Source organism: Rana temporaria, chromosome 4, assembly GCF_905171775.1.
Source record: "Rana temporaria chromosome 4, aRanTem1.1, whole genome shotgun sequence".
Classification (NCBI taxonomy): domain Eukaryota; kingdom Metazoa; phylum Chordata; class Amphibia; order Anura; family Ranidae; genus Rana; species Rana temporaria.
In genome coordinates this window covers 87,880,214-87,900,710 of record NC_053492.1, presented here as the reverse complement: position 1 = coordinate 87,900,710, position 20,497 = coordinate 87,880,214, and the positions used below count along the sequence as shown (strand labels likewise).

Genomic DNA, 20,497 nt, shown 5'->3' with positions numbered 1-20,497 from the left:
GGGCAGGAAAGTTTTTTTTTTTTTTTTTTCCCCCTTCTTTTTTTTTTTTCATTTTTAGAAAAGCAACAGTTTAACAGCCTCATGAGTCAATAAACTAAAAAGGTATTCAAACCAATAATGTAATATATTGCAGCTTACCAATCATTAGATGTGTTGGATGCATTTGTTTTCTTTTATTGCTTCCTCCCCCTGTTTTCACCTGGTGATCTCACCAGTAACACATCTGCTGTATTAAGACCCGTACACACGATCGGATATTCTAACAACAATTGTCCGACGGACGTGTTTTGTCAGATAATCCGACCGTCTCTATGCTCCATCGGACAATTGTGGTCGGATTTTCCAACAACAAATGTTGGATGGTCATGCTCTCAAATTGTCCGACAACAAATGTGTTCCATCGGATTATCCGGTTGTGTGTACACAAATCTGTTGGATTAAAATCCAAAGTACAAACACGCATGCTCTGAACCAATGCTAAATATCAGACAACAATAGCAGAAGTTGCCCAAAGGGTGGCAGTAAAGAGCTGAAAAACCACATGGTTTGGTGTATGTTGGACAATGCCCTTCGAACAAAAATCCATGAATTTGTCCGATCGTGTGTGCGAGGCTTTAGAGTGCCCCCACTCTGGATGTAGAAGCAACCGACACCTTTTGGACAGCAGCATTGTCGGCCTAGGGATGTATGTTAGATATACCGGCAGATTTAGATACAATAACAAATTTAAGACAAACTCCAGCTAACTCTTTTTAAGCAGTTTCAGCAAACAGTTATTACTTTTGGAATAAAAGCTTAATATAAAGAAAAGCTAACCAATCTTGTCGGTAGTTTGTCTCATCCCTGTAACTGCAACATCTACAAGACAGCTTGTTCTTTTGAAAAACAGACTTATTGGCTGGTTCACAATATGAAAATAAAAGAAAGAAAGCCTAATAAAGAAAACAAATGCAGCCATTACATCTAAGAATTGGTAAGGCAAATGTTAAACATTGTGAATGCTGGGGAGAGATGAACACGAACAGTGTGGCAATCTAAGAAAGGATCATATTTTTAACCGTATCATATCCATTGTGCTGCCTGGGTCCAAGAATAAAATGCTGCCCTCCACCAGAAAAAAAACACATCCAATAAAAGGGACTCTCATCCATTATTTTATATCATGATCGTTAAAACTAAAATTAAATTTATCAGGAAGTCAGATTTACTTGCAACAGCATTTTGTTTGTATGCAAAATGATGACATACCTTTTATGTTCAATTCCAAGAGGTGGGCTAGGGTAGCATACATGGACAGGCTGGGGCAGTATAGGGGTGGGCTAGAGTAGTATAGGGCAGGCAGAGCGGCTCTGGGGGCAGTTGTCGTCATGACACACAAGTGCTGGGAAAAAAAATCTTGGTTGTCAATTTGCTGGGTGAAAAGAGAGAGAGAGAGAGACGGTCGTGGTTCAATTTGCTTCCCCTCTCAAAGTGCTGTCTGGGTCTAATGGACCCACTGGGACCCATGGTAGGGCCGGCCCTGATCATATCATAAACATGGGGCCAGATTCAAGAAGCAATTGCGCCTGTGTAACCATAGGTTACACAGCGCAATTGCTTACTTGCTCCGGCGTAGCGAATGCTCCTGATTCAGGAACATCGCTACGCCGACTGCAGCCTAAAATCTGCGTGGCATAAGGCTCTTATGCCACGCAGATTTTAGGCTGCATTCTTGCGTTGGCCGCTAGGGGGCGCTCCCATTGTGATCTGTGTATAGTATGCAAATTGCATACTAACATCGATTCACAACGTTGCGCGAGCCCTGCGTACGCAAATTACGTAGTTTGCGTACGTCGGGTTTCGCGTAAGGTTACACATCCTAATAGCAGGCGCAGCCAATGCTATAGGATACCCACGTTCCCGCGTCGCGATATTTAAAATCTACGTCGTTTGCGTAAGTGAATCGTGAATGGAGCTGGACGCCATTCACGTTCACTTTGAAGCAAATGACGTCCTTGCGAAAGTTTCCCGACGGAGCATGCGCTCTACGCTCGGCGTGGGAGCACGCCTAATTTAAATGATTCCCGCCCCCGGCGGGATCATTTACATTGTGCGCGCTTACGCCGGACAATTTTGCCGGCGCGCCCTCGCAATTTACGGAGCTACTGCTCCGTGAATCGAGGGCAGCGCAAAATGTTTGCGGGGGGGGAAAGGGCAAAATCGTTGCCCTGTGCCTCCGCAAATAAAGCGCAAATGTACCTGAATCTGGGCCATGGTGGCTAAATTAATATTTACACCCACATAGTAAGGGATGGTTTTGCCTTTCACCTTCAAAACAGCTTTGTGGCATAGATTCATGTGTACACCCATGCAAGGGCTGTGTTTTTACATACAGGGATGCACAGGTTTTCCATGCAGGCAGTTCCATTCAAGTCAATTGGGATGCAGAGGCTGCACGGACACAGCTGCTGCTCCCAATTTGACATCGGTAAGTGCATCCAAACATGGCCGACCCCACAAGCATACATTAAAGTTCACCCATGTGAACAAGGCCTTAAATGCTGGAAATTTTTCAGTTTGTGCTGACTCCATAGCATCACATGAACACATAAACCCTGCAATGCCACCTCATGCCTATGAAGCTGATGGAACTAAGTAAATGACCAGCTTAAAGTGATAAAGGGGGCACAGATAAGATGCAATTGCTAGTCTCCTGAAAATGCTAGTTAGCTGGTTGTCATGCTGATCCAGTAACTTTAATGCTTCCTAAGTCATTGGCATGGCATAAGTATGCAGATCAGGAGTTCCAACTTCACTCTGACCTTACTTGTTGCATGCTTGTTCTAGGATTTCAGCAAGGACATGTAATCCCTTTCTTTTGTAATTTCTTTCCTTGGATTTACACCACAACATAGTCAACTGTCTGTTATTTTAGAATATTTTCTTATAATTATTATTTGTATTATACTTCTTCTTTGTAGAACGGGGATGGGAGTGGTATATATGTGAAGGTTTCCAGTTCATATTGCTTAAGCAAGCGGAGGCTCTTGAAACATTGGGAGTGGATCCCCGGATTAAGGTAATGTTTCCATATATTTTATTTTTTTAAGTGTAATTCCTGCCTACCACTATGTATTAAAAATGTTCCCTCCCCCTCTCGCGACCTATACTGCCAACCCTCTGTAAAAAGGATGTGTATACTTACTTATGTTTAGTCTGCACTGGTCGAGCCACGTGATCTGCAGCTCCGGCTCCACCATGCCAGTGAGTGGTGGCTGCAAGGGAGAGGAGGGAGCGCCAACACTTGCTGAGACATGGGAAGCAGGAGGTGGGGACATTTTTTAAACGCATTGTTAGGCTGAAATTTTACTTTAAGGTGCAGACTAGCAAAAGACAACAACAAGCTTTCTGATTGGTAATTGATATTACTTTTCTTTATCGTACATCATGGGACACAGAGCATCATAGTAATTACTATGTGGGTTATAGGCCACCTTCAGGTGATGGACACTGGCACACCCAAGACAGGAAGTCCCCCTCTATATAACCCCTCCCATACAGGCAGTACCTGAGTTTTTTTCGCCAGTGTCTAAGGCAGGGCTCAAAATTTCAAGTCCTGAGCTACTAGCCAGGCCTTAAGGGTTACTCGCCACCAGTTGACCCAACCAATCCCTAGCCTGCACCACCCCTAATTCTGCCCCTAAACACGCCCTCATAAATTATCTCATGAAATGACACATGTTTTATGCAGAATTAAGTTACAAACTTTATCAGTGCAGCCACACCTGTGCCCACCATTGCAGCCTCTCCTCGCTGTGCCCACCATTGCAGCCTCTCCTCGCTGTGCCCACCATTGCAGCCTCTCCTCGCTGTGCCCACCATTGTGGCCTCTCCTCGCTGTGCCCACCATTGTGGCCTCTCCTCGCTGTGCCCACCATTGTGGCGTCTCCTCGCTGTGCCCACCATTGCGGCGTCTCCTCGCTGTGCCCACCATTGCGGCGTCTCCTCGCTGTGCCCACCATTGCGGCCTCTCCTCGCTGTGCCCACCATTGCGGCCTCTCCTCGCTGTGCCCACCATTGCGGCCTCTCCTCGCTGTGCCCACCATTGCGGCCTGTCCTCCCTGTGCCCACCATTGCGGCCTGTTCTCACCTGTGCAGAGGATCGCCCCAGGGGAAAAGATAATGGAGTATGTGACATGCATATCCCAGGTGGCAAAGAGCACAGTGCGTGTCGTTTGCCTAGACAAATGTTGTGCACCTGGGGGCAGCCTGAAAACTTTTTTCTAAATGGGGGGGGGGGGGAGCAAAAGGAATGAAGATTCCCTGGAGGGTGAAGGTCCACGTTAATGAGCTTACGTCTATTTATTTAAATATTGGATGCTGATCACCTTTCTAGCCCCTCTCCTCCTGGAAATTACCAAAACGTAGCCTGGGACTTTGTGCATGGTCAGGAAAGGGTGGGTGGTAGAGATGTGACTAGTGCTGAGGTGTGAGACCTGTGGAATTCGCAACTAAAACCTGGAACTGGACTTTCTCCTGCGTTTCCGCGAAATAATTTGTAGGACACAAAAAATATGCATGTATGAAACTGAGGCACTTCTAAGGAACAAGGTGTACTTGCTTGAAACTTGTGAAGGTAATTTTAGGTTGTCGACTTAGATGTAGGTAGTCCTTAGTGAAGTTCTACTGTAAAGCGTACCTGAAGGGAATAAAGCACCACTTGCCCTGGTCAGTAGAGTAGAGAACAGCCGCGGGATTACAGAGCTAAATGCGGGGATTGATCGGGAGCCGTTCTCCCATCGATCACCCCGGAGATGCCGCAGGATTACAGAGCTGATATGCGCTGTTACAGCTGACTTTGCCTTCGCTCCTGGTTACACAGCCCCGCCTCCTGACCCAGTGCCTGTTTCAGATAGACAGAATGCCAGTCCAATGCTGGGACGTGTTCTGTCTATCTGATACAGACGCGGGGTCAGGAGGCGGGGCTGTGTAACCAGGAGCGGAGCGAAGGCAAAATCAGCTGTTACAGCGCATATCGGCTCTGTAATCCCGCGGCATCTCCGGGGTGATCGATGGGAGAACAGCTCTCGATCAATCCCTGCATGCCGGCGGTGCCCGCGCTCCCCCCCCCCCCACTTCCAGCTCCTCGCCTGAAACAATTTTCCACTCGCAAAATGCGAGCAGGCGAGTGGAAAATTTGAGGGCTGGTCTAAGGTGTTGGTCACGGTTAAAGAAGTGCTAAGAAGAGCTCTGCTGGGAGGATCCCTACAGGATCAAGCGGCTATGCAACCGGATCCATTCAAAGTGCCAAAGAGGCCAAGGTGGATGCCGCCTTTGGGTGTAGTGTACTGCAGGCAGCAGTATAGGTCCTCGCGTCTGATGGCGGCCTGCTTTTATTTTGTGTGGTATTGCTTTGGGACATCCCACATAGTAATTACTATGATGCTCTGTGTCCCGTGATGTACGATAAAGAAATTGGGATTTTTATAATGACTTACCTGTAAAATCCTTTTCTTGGAGTACATCACGGGACACAGAGGTCCCTCCCCCTCATGTTGGGATATATGTATATTGCTTTGCTACAAAAACTGAGGTACTCCCTGTATGGGAGGGGTTATATAGAGGGGTAGTTCCTGTCTTGGGTGTGCCAGTGTCCATCACCTGAAGGTGGCCTATAACACACATAGTAATTTTGCTGGGTGCAACTCTACAGAGCGTAGATGTGGACTGGAGAAGACTGCTGGTGCAGCTTTCTCCAGGTTTTGGTATTTTGAAATGGGGCTCTGTAGTTTGGAGATTCCACAGTGTCTGGGGTGGGACGGAATCTCCAACCCTGTATCCAGACTTTGTTCATTACCAGCAGAGTGTGTGCTCAGGTGAGCACAGCCCTTTATAATGAGTGTAGGAATATCTCATGGCTCCCAGTTGGAGACAGCTCCTGTAAGACAGAAGGTCTCCAGAAATCAGAGGGGCTGTAGGAGACAGCCAGAAAATTGGTAACTGCAAGAGGCAGAGCTATAGACGCTGAAGGGAAGCGCACATAGTGTAAAATTTCAGACTCGCTTTATTGACCCAAACATAGATATACTCACATTCACAAAAAGTAGAACCAGCAAAACGTTCACAGAAGCGTCATTATGTGAAGATCGCTGAACACCAGCAGCTCAGCTTCTCCGGTTCATATAGACCATGGGTGCTCAACCTGTGGCTCTCCAGCTGTCTCCCAAAGGCTGAGGCATTATGGGAATTGTAGTTTTGCAACAGCTGGAGAGCCACAGGTTGAGCACCCATGATATAGACAAACCCAGTATCAATGCAAACTCCTTCTGTCTAACAGCCTTAGGCTCCACCCCTAATTTTTTCATCCAATTTTTTTTTTTAAGAGGATCCTTGAAATAGGATTATGATTTTTCGCTTTCTCCACTTGCTGTTATAACATTGTGGGCGTATTATAGTGCAGCTTCTGTGGTTTACTTTTTTGTTTGTACATTTTCTTTTCTTTTGTTTTTTTTCTTTATTTACGTTTGAATTATTTTTGTACTATATTTGTATAATCCTTGTAAAAATACACTATTCTGTCTATAGCGCGGAAGGGTAGTGTGTGTGTGTGTGTGTGTGTGGTGTTTTTTTTTTTTTTTTTTTATAACGCTAGAAACAGAGTTTGGACCAGGTGTCGCACAGTGGGCTGATTCAGCTGTAGACCATTATACATGTTGGTTTTGGAGATCGCCAACAACAGCATCCTGCCGGCCAGTCCCACCAGCGATTATGTGTCTGCATTGCACATAGAAGCACGGGAACCCAGCTATGTCACTGGGTCTAAAATAAGATATTTAATTTATGTCCTTGCATGTTGATGAAGGGGCTATGAGGAACCGGTGAAGGCAAAATTTAAGCAGATCAAGTTGAGATCAATGTGACAACAGTATCATAAATTCTCCACAAATGTGGCTTTTATAGGAGGGTTGCAAGAGAAAAAACACTCCTCAAGAAAGGCCACATGCAGTCACGACACCTTGAAGTGAAGATTCTGAAGCCACATAGAAAAAGGTGTTATGGTCCGATGAGACTAAATTGGAAATATTTGGCCCTTAACATTGAGAAGTCTGGGAGTGGTGAAACGTGACAAGGAAGTTGTTTTGTTTTGAATATATACAGCATTCAGCATGTTTGCTGATTGTTCAATAAATACAGTAAAGACAGCCATAGACGGTTTGAATCTCAGCTGGTTCAGCAGGGAGCAGGCTGAATGTACCCAAGTTGACCAATCAACTTGGGTACAACCTGCCGGATTTTACATGTGATTATTGCTAGCCGCATTTACAGCCACTAGCAATAATCACTGTGTTCTCCCGGCGGGGACAGCTTCCTCTGAAGCTGGGAGAACACAATGGCTCTGTGGGAGGGATTCCCTCATCGACACAGACTGTGTTAGTGGGGGGAAATGAGCGATATTGCTTTCCTGCAACCCATGGTTGCAGGAAATACCGTCGGGATTCCCGGCAGAGTGTTTCCTGCCGAGAAAACCAGTCGTCTGTATGCTTACCTGAGTGTGGAAAAACCGCGCATGCTCGATAACACTTCGCATGCGTGGTAGCATACAAAGTTAGTGTGGGGTGTAGCAAGATGGCGGCGACGAATCGAATGTGACGAGACGCCGGCTCGTCTAAGTCGATGACGTTGCCGCGCTCTTGCCATTCAAAAGAACGGCAGTTCTTTTGAGTGGCCGTCTGTATACACGGTTTTGCAAGGCAAGCTTGCCAGGAATCCCATCAGGAAAACTGACTTTTTTTCCTGACGGGATTCCTGGCAGTGTGTACAGGGCTTTCTTTTTTGGAATCTGTTGTCAGAATACAGAACTTTTAAAAATCTTCTTAGGAATACTCTACTGTGTTGAACACCATGTAAAAAAGACTCTTGAAAGTTATGTAACCTGACTTTATCTTTTTATATATGTTTACAACAGGATGAAGTTATATGCAATTTCTGGAGGCGATATCTTCAAAAGACTCAGGAAGCCTATTGCAATAGACCTGCCTCAAAGAACCATCAGCCGCCACGGGTTTGTAGGAAACTAAATATTAACATCATAAGCCTACCATAATTCTGATTACTAGCTGTTGCGGTGTCTTCATACAGTATTAAAGGGGTGGTTCACCCTAAAAACTACTTTTTCTTATTACACTGGCCCCCCACATTACAATACAATTAAGGCTATTATTATTTTTTTGATGCTGTACATACCTTTGTACAGCATATTCACCCGTGGCATCCGGGTTGCGAGTCCCGCGGGAGTGGGCGTTCCTAACATGTCTGTGATTGACGTTTTGACCAAAAACGAGCTCCCCCCGTCGCATAAGCCGCGTCACAATTGGCGAAAGGAGCCGAACGGCGATGCGCATGCGCAGTATAGCGCCGACTCGCCGTTCGGCTCCTTTCGCCAACCGTGACGCGGCTTACGCGACGGGGGGGGAGCTCGTTTTTGGTCAAAACGTCAATCACAGACATGTTAGGAACGCCCACTCCCGCGGGACTCGCAACCCGGATGCCACGGGTGAATATGCTGTACAAAGGTATGTACAGCATCAAAAAAAAGATAATAGCCTTAATCGTATTGTAATGTGGGGGGCCAGTGTAATAAAAAAAAGTAGTTTTTCGGGTGAACCACCCCTTTAAGCCCTTAACGCCCGCCGCACGACTATATACGTCCGCAAAATGGCACGGACAGGCAGATAGGCGTATATATACGTCCCTGCCTTCTAGCGGGTGGGGGGTCCGATCGGGACCCCCTCCGGCGGGCGGATTCCCTCGGGGAGCGATCCGGGACGCCGGCGCGGCTATTCGTTTATAGTCGCGATCGCTCTCCGGAACTGAAGAACGGGGAGAGCCGTATGTAAACACGGCTTCCCCGTGCTTCACTGTGGCGGCGTATCGATCGAGTGATCCCTTATACAAGGCAGACTCGATCGATGACGTCAGTCCTACAGCCGCACCCCCCTACAGTTGTAAACACACACAAAGTGAACACTAACTCCTACAGCGCCCCCTCTGGTTAACTCCCAAACTGCAACTGTCATTTTCACAATAAACAATGCAATTTAAATGCATTTTTTTGCTGTGAAAATGACAATGGTCCCAAAAATGTGTCAAAATTGTCCGAAGTGTCCGCCATAATGTCGCAGTCACGAAAAAAATCGCTGATCGCCACCAATAGTAGTAAAAAAAAAAAAAAAATTAATAAAAATGCAATAAAACTATCCCCTATTTTGTAAACGCTATAAATTTTGCGCAAACCAATCGATAAACGCTTATTGCGATTTTTTTTTTTTTTTTTACCAAAAATAGGTAGAAGAATACGTATCGGCCTAAACTGAGGAAATTTTTTTTTTATATATGGTTTTTGGGGGATATTTATTATAGCAAAAAGTAAAAAATATTGAATTTTTCTCAAAATTTTCACTCTATTTTTGTTTATAGCGCAAAAAATAAAAACCGCAGAGGTGATCAAATACCACCAAAATAAAGCTCTATTTGTGGGAAAAAAAGGACGCCAATTTTGTTTGGGAGCCACGTCACACGACCGCGCAATTATCTGTTAAAGCGACGCAGTGCCGAATCGCAAAACCTGGCCTGGGCATTTAGCTGCAAAATGGTCTGGGGCTTAAGTGGTTAAAGGGATTCTAATCAGACAAATGCATCATTTTGCCTTGTTATTTTTAGCTGACAACGAACAGCGTTCTAATGAAGGGAGTGTTTTAAAAAAAAAAATTGAAAATCACTTCTTGATATCCTTTAGGGCAGTGTTTCTCAACTCCAGTCCTCGGGGCGCACCAACAGGTCATGTTTTCAGGCTTTCCATTATTGTGCACAGGTGATTTTATCAGTTTCACTGCCTTAGTAATTACCACAGCAGTTTGATCTGAGGGAAATCCTGAAAACATGACCTGTTGGTGCGCCCCGAGGACTGGAGTTGAGAAACACTGCTTTAGGGTACTTGAAGCTATTTCCCACTTCTTTCAAATTGACAGCCGCCCTCTGTGGATCTCTACTTTCCACAGATATACACTACTGTTCAAAAGTTTTAGGTAGGTGTGAAAAAATGCTATAAATGAAAAATGCTTTAAGAAGTCCACTTCTGGTCAGACTTCTCTGGACAGTAAATGGGTGTGCCTGGGCCCCACTGGTTTCTGCTCAGTCTTGAAATGGTCTATGACCTGTGACTTGAAACGGTCTTCAACAACCTGCCCTTTGTTGCAGAGTTTGTCTGTTCCTCACAGGTTTAAGCCTCTTACACAGCTGTTTTTCTTTCAGTTAATGATGGTGTTTCAACCTACATATGAAATTGATGATCATTAGCACTTGCTTAGTATCATTGGTTAATCATACACCTGACTCTAATCCCTGTCTTTGTTTAAGTGTGCAAAGTGTGCTGGTTTGTCGAAGGGTAGTCGCATCAAATATTGATATGATTTTAGATTTTTCTTCTGTTCACTCACTTTGCATTTTGTAAATTGATAAAAATACACATACACACTGCATCCGGACAGTAATCACAGTGCTTCACTTTTTCCACATTATATTATGTTACAGCCGTATTCTATAATAAATTAAATTCATTATTTCTCTTATCGTCCATGGATGGACACAGCCTATTCAAGTCTTGACAAGTGGGTTATGTTATGAGGACTAGGCAGAAACATGTTAGATATTCAGATACATGTTATTTTAACAGAGTTGAACAGCCCCGCCCAGGGGGCGGTCCCTACAGACATAGCCCACCTCCCTGCAGCATGCAGCCTCAGTTTCGTTCTGCCTAGCATAGGAGATGGACGTATGGCTCCTTTTGGGCCCAGCACCCTGAGGAAAAGATTTTTTTTTTAATTTATTTGCTCTTTTAAAAAAAAGAAGAATTTTCTATCAACTGTCGGCTGAGAGACAGACTGGATATTATAGATCCTTGTAGTGTTCTCAGTCCCGCCAGTGAGCGTGAGCACACCTTTGCAAAGAGGCTGGGTCTGCCCCGACATACCCCATGACTTCTGGGGTGGCCGATGAGTTTTCCGCTCTGAGGTCCACATTTGACTGGGCTGTGGTGTCTCACCCACAGTGGACCTGGCCGACGGCTACCTCCAACGCGATTGTATGCCTGTCTGGAATGCGTCAGTGAGTCCTCGCGTGGACGGGTAAGTACAGGTCCTCCCGCTCCGGTGGGTTGGTACGGTTGAGCATTCCTCTGGTTTGGGGGCCCTCCTTAGCCTCCCTTTCTGCTGCATTATATACTGCTGTCGGGGGGAGGTGCCTTGCTGAGGGGACTGTGGTACGTCTGGCCTGCGTTTTTTAATGCTGGGGGTCTTTTTTAAAGTTTGGACACTGTTTAGCCTCTTTGGGCTTTCATTGTTTAAAATGCTGCGTTTTGCCGGCGCCATTTTTTGGGTGATTTTCAGCTTCCATTGAAAATCCTATTGGCGGACATTTTGTTGTGGCCGCGCTATGGCACAGGTTACTATTGCGGTCGGTCATTTTCTTGTGGCTGCGTCAGGCTCTATATGCAGCGTTCGGTGGCCATCTAGGCTGAGTCTTTGGCCTCTAGTGCTGGTCCCTACGGCGCGCAGCACAGGTCTCTTCACAAATTGCCTCACAGTTTACCTCACGGTTTTATTCCTCTCATACACACAGTGTACGGAGGGCGGGCAGCAGCGCTGTGCAGTCTCCTCCTGTGGTGGTGAGTCCCCTTGGTAACCCCCCGGTCAGCGCAGCAGGAGGGTGTTTTTTTTTTTGTTCAAGTCTAAACAGGGCCCTGGGAGCTTGTTTAATGGAGTCAGTACCCGGTTCTTCTTCCCCAAACATGACAGAGGTGGCAGCTGGTGCTTCTGCACCTCCAGTCCCTTTAGACACTTTGTCGGCAGTCCTGAAAACATTTGTTGCCAGGGTGGAAGCGGCGTGCAGACGTACGGGGGGTAAAAAGCGCCTCCTCCCCCTGCTATCCCCTGGGGAATGCTCTGATTTGGACCAAGAACTGGCTGCGGCTCAGGTTCCTGGTTCTGTTTTATCTGAGGATGTGGACCAGGACGTTCCTTGTGAGGAAGACCCCTTACTTGGGTCGGTGAATGACAAGGCACTTGTCAGTGAGCTTATCAATGCTGTTAGGGGCTCCCTTAAGCTGGATAGTGCAGCTGAGGCTTCCGCTGAGGGCTCTGTCTTTTTTGTATCACACAAATCGGACCGTTTTGTGAAGGTTTTTCCTTATGTGCCCTTCTTTGATAAATTCATTGATGCGGAATGGGAAAAGCCACAGAAGGCTTTTGTAGTCCCTCACCGACTGGCGGTTCGGTACCCCTTTTGAGGAGAGCCTTTTAAAAAAAAAAAAAAAGGTCTTCCCCTCCGGTTGTGGTGGACCCTCCGGTTGCCCGGTTAAATAAGGTAACCACTCTCCCTATAGAGGGAACCCCTGCTTTTAAGGATCAGACTGATAGGAGATCCGAAGCACTGACCCGTTCCATGTTTACCATGCTGGGGTCTGCATTGCGGCCTATTGTGGCCACTACCCTGGTGTCTCAGACACTCACTGAATGGACAAAAATGTTGCGCCAGTCTACGGAGGAGCACCAACTCCCGCCCAAGGTTATTAGGCTGGCGTACCAGATGGTCCAGGGCCTTGTATATGTTTGCTGCTGCGCTAGATGCAGCACACTTGATATCCAGGGCTTCTGTTTCGGTGGTAGTTTTACGCCGCCTTCTTTGGTTGAAATGCTGGTCTACTGACCAGGCCTCTAAAAAAGCCCTGGCACATTTACCCTTCAAGGGTGGGAGGCTCTTTGGTACCTCACTGGATGACATTATCAAGGATGTCACAAGAGGGAAGCACATGCTCCTCCCTCCAAGGGGAAGGAACCCCGCCCTAAGCCGGGTCCTTCTTTTCCCACGCAGAAGCGGTATTTTCGTCAGTTAAGGTCAGCGGGTAAACCCTCCCAGGCCGACAAATTCTCAGCTGGGGGACAGAAACGTCCCTGGGTGCGTAAGCTGAACAAGCCGGCACCCAAGCCCGCCACTGTTGGGGGGGCAGTACAGGACTTGCTAAGTTGCGGGGTGATTTTACCTGTTCCACAGGAAGAGAGGTTTCAGGGATTTTATTTGAATCTGTTTGTGGTCTCGAAGAAGGACAGGGTCTGTCCAATCCTTTACCTAAATGCCTTTGTGAAGGTAAGGAAGTTCCACATGGAATCCATTCGTTCGGTGGCAGCTGCGCTCCACCCGGGGGACTTTTTGGCGTCCTTGGACATCAAGGACGCCTACTTGCATGTCCCAATCTGCGCAAGTCACCAGAGGTTTCTTCGCTTTGCGATCGGGGAGGACCACTATCGGTTTGTGGCCCTCCCTTTTGGCCTGGCGTCGGCATCAAGAGTTTTCACCAAGGTGCTTGCACCAATCCTAGCTTTGCTGAGCCAGCGAAGCATTGCCATCGTGGACTACTTAGACAACCTTCTTCTGAGAGCAGCTTCTAGCTCAGAATTCGAGGAGGATGTGTCTATAGCCAGCCAGACCCTCCAAGAATTGGGGTGAGTGTTGACAGTTCAGAAGTCGGTCCTGGTTCCGACTCAGTGTTTGGAATATCTTGGGTTGATTCTGGACTCCTCGGAAGCGAGGGTCTTTCTACCCCTGGAGAAATTGCAGACCCTTCAGTCTGCAATGAGTGTTGGCATCCCGCAGATGGTCGTGTCTCCCATTTTTGCATGCGAGTTCTGGGCCATATTGTAGTCTCGTTCGAGGCAGTACTGTATGCCCAGTTCCACACTCGAGTGCTACAGAAGGAGATCCTGTCCAAATGGAACAGATCTCCATTGTCTCTGAATCGCCAGATTTAGGTCAGCCACCTGGTCAGGGTCTCTCTGAATTGGTAGATGAGAAACCCCCGGCTCTTCGGTGCGGGAAATCCTTTCTTCCCTTCAGTGTGCAGTGATTACGACGGACGCCAGCCTCATGGGTTAGGGGGTCCAGTCGGCCCAGGGTTGTTGGACTCTAGAAGAATCCTGTCTGACGATCAATGTCTTCGAACTTCAGGCGATCAGACTGTGCCTCTCCTTGTGGTCAAGGAGGTTGAAAGTTCGCCCGATAAGGATCCAGTCGGCGGTGGCTTATGTCAACCATCAGGGGGGAACTCGGAGCTCGGCTGCAGCGTCCGAGGTCGCTCACATCCTAAGGTGAAGAAGCGTGCGGGCTCTCTCGGCCGTCTACATTCCAGGCGTAGAAAACTGGCAGGCAGACTACCTGAGTCGCCAGATGCTGGACCAGGGGGAATGGTCATTGCATCCTTTGCATGAGGTGGGGCACACCGGATGTGGATCTCCTGGCTTCTCGTCTCAACCGCAAGGTGTCGAGGTTCGTGGCCAGATCCAGAGATCCTTGGGCGGATGTGTCAGATGCGTTGGTAGCCCCGTGGTGTCAGTATCGGCTACTTTATGTCTTTTCCCCATTGAAGTTGCTTCCTCGGCTTCTCCGAAGAGTGGAGGCAGAGGAGATCCCGATGATTCTGATTGCTCCAGATTGGCCCCCGGCGCCCTTGGTACGCCGATCTCAGGACCTTTTGTCTCAAGGTCCCATATTTCATCCTGCTTTATGGGCGCTGGCTTTGACGGCATGTCTATTAAAAGCCAGGTTCTAAGGGCCCGAGGTCTTTCCGACTCCGATTTCAACCATGTTGAGGGCACGGAAGTCTTTTTCTAGGAAGATCTACCATCGCACCTGGAAGGCCTACATCTCTGTGTGAAGAGATGAGTTCACGTCCGTGGACGTTTTCGGTGTCCAGGATCCTGCTGTTTTTGCAGCCTGGTGTGGATCAGAAATTTGCCTTCATCACCATTAAGGGACAGATTTCAGCCTTGGCTGTGTTTTTTCAGCAGGCTTTTGGCGGCCAATTCTCTGGTGGGTACCTTTTGTGCAGGGGGTTCGTCATATACTCCCCCCTTAAACCACCTCTTCCCCCATGGGATTTAAATCCTGGTGCTCTCGGTTCTTCAGGAACCTCCCTTTGAAAACATCAGAGAGATTCCTCTCGACACTATCTCAGAAGGTGGCTTTTTTGGTAGCCATTACTTCTGTCCAGAAGGGTTTCTAAGTTGGCAGCCTTGTCCTGCAAGTCGCCATACTTGATCCTCCATAAGGATAAAGCGGTGTTGCGCCCGCGACCTTCCTTTCTTCTGAAGGTGGGTCTCGGCTTTTCACCTTAACAATGACATTGTTCTTCCATCTTTGTGTCCTCTGCCGGCGCATCCTAAGGAGGTTGCGCTTCATTCCTTAGACGTGGTACGCGCTCTGTGGGTGTACCTGTCAGCTACGGCTCTGTTTTCGGAGATCTGACTTACTTTTTGTGTCGGTGTCCGGTCCACAAAATTGCCTGGCGGTCTCAAAATTGCCTGGCGGTCTCATCGGCTACCATTTCTCGGTGGATCCGACAGACCGTCATACAGGCATATGCTCTTAAGGGGGGGGGGGGTGCCCCCCTTTCCGGTCAAGGCACATTCGACCAGGGCAATTGGTGCTTCCTGGGATTTCCGACATCAAGCGTCTGTCTCACAGGTGTGCAAAGCGGCGACTTGGTCGTCTGTTCACACTTTTTCAAAATTTTACAAGGTTGATGTGAGTGCATTTTCAGATGCTTCCTTCGGCCGCAAGGTTTTGCAGGTGGCTGTTTAAAGTTGCATCTCCTCCGTTGAGGAGCTCTGCTTGTTTGGGGTGAAGTTGTGTTTTTTACTGATACTGTTCCCACCCCTCGTTTTTAACACTGCTTGGGGACGTCCCACTTGTCAAGACTTGAAGAGGCTATGTCCGTCCGTCCATGGACGAAAAGAGAAAATGGGATTTTTTTTGTACTCCCCGTAAAATACTTTTCTCTGTCGTCCATGGATGGACACAGCCCCCACCCCTCCTTTTAGGTTTGTACTGCATGCTGCAGGGAGGTGGGTTATGTCCGGAGGGACCGCCCCCCTGGGCAGGGCTGTTCAACTCTCTTAAAATAACATGTATCTGAATATCTAACATGTTTCTGCCTAGTCCTCATAACCCACTTGTCAAGACTTGAAGAGACTGTGTCCGTCCATGGACGACAGAGAAAAGAATTTTATGGCGAGTACAAAAAAATCCTATTTTTCCTTTTTTTAAATTCTACAAACAATACCCCATAATGACAATGTGAAAGACGTTTTTTGAAATCTTTGCAAGTTTAAAAAAACAAAAACACATGTACATAAGTATTCACCACCTTTGCCATGACGCTCAATATTGAGCTCAGGTGCATCCTGTTTCCACTGATCATCCTTAGGATGTTTCTACAACTTGACTGGAGTCCACCTGTGGTAAATGCAGTTGATTGGACATGATTCGGAAAGGCACCACCTATATAAGGTTTCACAGTTAACCATGCATGTCAGAGCACATACCAAGCCATGAAGTCCAATGAATTGTCTGTAGACCTCCGAGACAGACAGGATTGTATCAAGAGACAGATCCAGAGAAGGGTACAGAAATTTTTTCTGCAGCGTTGAAGGTCCCAATGAGCACAGTGGCCTCCATCATCTATAAATGAAGGACGTTTGGAACCACCAGTACTCCTACTAGAGTGAGCCACCCAGCCAAACTGAGCAATCGGGGGAGCAGGGCCTTAGTCAGGGAGGTTACCAAAAACCTGATGGTCCCTCTGACAGAGCTCCAGCGTTTTCTCTGTGGAGAGAGGAGAACCATCCAGAAGAACAATCATCTCCACCAATCAGGTAGAATAGCCAGATGGGAGCCGCCACTCAACAAAAGGCACAGGACAACCTGCCAGGAGTGTGCCATATGGCACCTGAAGGATTCTCAGACCATGAGAAACAAAATTCTCTAGTCTGATGGAACACTTTGGCCTGAATGGCAAGCGTGATGTCTGGAGGGAACCAGGCACCGCCCATCACCTGGCCAATACCATCCCTACAGTGAAGCATGGTGGATGCAGCATCATGCTGTGGGGATGTTTTTCAGCAGGAACTGGCAGACTAGTCAGGATCGAGGGAAAGATGAATGCAGCAATGTACAGAGACATCCTTGATGCAAACCTGCTCTAGACCTCAAACTGGGGCAAAGGTTCATCTTCTAGTAGAACAGCGACCTGAAGCACTCAGCCAAGATAACAAAGGAGTGGCTACGGGACAACTCTGTGAATGTGCTTGAGAGGCCCGACCAGAGCCCAGACTTCAACCCGGTTGAACATCTCTGAAGAGATCTAAAAATGGCTGTGCATTGACACTCCCCATCTAGCCTGATGGAGCTTGAGAGGTCCTGCAAAGAATGGCAGTAACTGCCCAAATATAGGTGTGCCAAGTTTGTAGCATCATACTCAAACATGCAGGTGATGAAGTGCACCCACTGTACAGTCCATTAATGTGGTTGTGAACTGAGGATTTTGGAATCTTATTGTGCCCCCTGGTGTTCATTTGGCTGTTCCACGGGAAGACATACCATTACTGTGCTGATTTGTGAATGTCCTTTTTTGGTGTACAGCTAGCATTCCTAAAAATGTGACTTGGCGGTCACATTTTCTGATATTTATTTCATCATATATAATTATTTTGATTATTTTCAAAATAATCATAAGTGTTTTTCACTTACACTAATTAGTGTGATAAGTTCGATTTATATATTCAATTTTAATTTTATTATTTATTTTTTGCGCTGATTGCACTCTTTCTTTACCAATTTTCATACTCAAACATACCTGGGGCTGTAATTGGTGCTGTGAATACTTGTTGCAGTGAGTAAATACAGCTGAATAAATTAAAAAGGATGCCTGTCATTATTTTCAGGCTGCAAAGCACAAAAAAATTGATTATTTTAAAGGGGGGGAGGGAGGTTTGATTTTTTTTTTTTTTTTTTTTCCTATACCCACTGTATGTACAAAGGGTATACATGGCAGTAATAGAAATTCTATGGAAAAAATATGACAATTAAGTAGTGATCAAAGTATCCCACTCTTTATGCTTTTTGGCAGATGTCCCAAAGTAGTGCGGCTTCGTCAGACCTAGATAGCGGACCGGAAATTTTTAGTAGTGCCTTCTCTTCTGATACTGATGGAGAATCCATGTCCAATGTTAGCCTTAACCTCCCATATTCAGGGGGCTACACATCAGCATCAGGTAAGAGTGTGTGTGTGTGTGTGTGTGTGTGTGTTTTTTTTTTTAAGTATTAATATAAATCTACATGACTAAGTTATGAATTATGATTTTTTGTTTTAGACAGATTAACTAGTTTGTGGTTCTTCCCCCCCCCCCAGTCCATTATTATAGCTCCAGCTGGTACTGCTGAGGACCAGTGAGGAGTTGTGTGGTCTGTGCTCTGCTCCATTCACATATAGGCAATCACACAAGAGCTGCCTCTCCTTTGCTGCCATTATTACACTCCACAAACTGTTTCTCTCTGGCTAGTTGCTTAGCAACCTGATCTAGGAAAGAGTGGAGATGTAAAGCTGGAATGTGTTTTTTGGATAAAGAATGGTTTTGTATGCTTTCAGAAATGCATAAAAGTGTCAGCACTTTATTAATGAACAAAATGTGCACCAAATCGGCCATAACATTATGACCTCAGAAAGGTAAAGTGAATACCACTGATTATCTTGTTACAATGACATATGAAAGTAGGTAGGATATATTGGGCAGCAAAAGAATTGTTGTCCCTGGAGTTGATATGTTGAATGCAGAGAAAATTACACAAGCATAAGTGAAAAACGGGCTCATGGGCAGCCAAGGCTCATTGATGCACTTGGGGAGGGAAGGCTGGCCTGTGTAGTCCAATCCAATAGAAGAGCTACTGTAGCTCAGATTGCTAAAAAAAAAGTAAATGCCGATTTCGTTAGAAAGGTATCGAAACACGCAGTACATCACAGTTTGCTGTGTATGGGGCTGCATAAAAGCAGACCGGTCAGGTTGCACATGCTGATCTGTGTCAACAGCCAAAAGTGGCTACAATGGGCACATGAACATCGGAACTTGACCATGGAGCAATGGAAGAAGGTGGCCTGGTCCGATCTCTTTTCTTTTACATGGTGAGATGTGTGTGTGTGTGTGTGTTTTGCTTGCCTTGAGAAGGGATGCCACCAGAATGCAGTATGTAAAGAAGGCAAGCCGGTGGAGGCAGTGTGATGCTACTGACGGCTTGGTGCCATATATCACAACATACCTTCAGAGTCCATACCTTGACGGGGCAGGGCTGTTTTGGCAGCAAAAATGGTGGCCTACTCGATATTAGGTGGATAGTCCTAATGTTAGGTGGTGATCAGAATGTTATGGTTGATCCAGTAATAAAAGTGTCCAAAAAAATCTTCTTAAACAATCTTGCTTGAAACCTTTCACCACACCACACTCAGTGACTCCACACCCAAAGGAATTGCGCTTAGGCTGCTTTCACATTCAGGCGTTGAGCCGCGGTGACGGTATAGCCGCGCTATTTGTAGCGCCGCTATACCGTCGTATTTACCGCGATATTTGGGTTTTAACCTCCGCTAGCGGCCGAAAAAGGGTTAATACCGCCCGCGTTGCGGGCGGTATTACCGTGGTTTCCCACTGATTTCAATGGGAAGGCGCGGTATAGGAGCGGTGAACACACCGCTCCTATACGGCGGTAAAGATGCTGCTAGCAGGACTTTTGGAGCGCTCCTGCTAGCGCACCGCTTTAGTGTGAAAGCCTTCGGGCTTTCACATTGAACACTACAGGGCATGATTTTTCATGCGGTATAGCAGCGCTATTTTTAGCGCTGTACCGCATGAAAAACGTCCCAATGTGAAAGGGGCCTTACCGATAGAATATGCCTGGCATTCGCATGCTTGGCAATAGAGCTGAATAAATCTCCAAACAAAATAATCAATTCCACCAGTGTTCCCATAAATCAGAAGTTGCTCCACATGAAAAAGTTAAAGTGGCTCCAATAGTGAATTATATCAAAACTAATTTATTAAAAAAGGTAAAAAAAACTTCACACGTTGCACTCAACAAATAGAGGCACTTCAACAATGAACTCGGCAGTGGGCTCCAAGCCACAGACAATTTCTCGATCAGCTTGTTGTATTATGGTTTCGGTGGACCTAAGGTAAACCGCCAGTCTCACCCCATGCTCTGTTCGCTCTACTCTTCACTTCAAAGCACTACTCACACGGTGGTCGGTATTCCAAAGGTTTTCCTGGTATGCCGTGTAACCACTCCTAGACCAGTTTCGTCGCTCATGACTTCTTCAAATAGGCAGCAAATTTGGCAGCAAATTTTGATTTAGCTTTATGTAATTTTAGTTTTAGTCCCATTGTAGTCTTCTGTACATTTTAGTCGACTAATATCATTTTAGTCTAAATGATCTAAAATTTAAAGGGTGTACCGTATATACTAGAGTATAAGCCGACCCGAATATAAGCCGAGGCACCTAATTTTACCACAAAAAAAAAATGGGAAAACGTATTGACTCGAGTATAAGCCTAGGGTGTCTATCTGCATGCCTCACTTTGCCTCA

General features: G+C 46.5%; 1 protein-coding gene across 2 annotated transcripts in view; it reads left to right on the top strand.

The window, feature by feature from the left end:
• The window catches only part of TAF1B (TATA-box binding protein associated factor, RNA polymerase I subunit B), a 187,738-nt gene that overhangs the window by 24,915 nt on the left and 142,326 nt on the right, over positions 1-20,497 (top strand). For both annotated transcript variants that reach the window (XM_040348618.1, XM_040348619.1), the window contains exons 4-6: positions 2,961-3,058; positions 7,946-8,041; positions 17,996-18,140. In XM_040348618.1, coding sequence (XP_040204552.1) covers positions 2,961-3,058; positions 7,946-8,041; positions 17,996-18,140 — 339 coding nt within the window. The remainder of the gene's footprint in view (positions 1-2,960; positions 3,059-7,945; positions 8,042-17,995; positions 18,141-20,497) is intronic.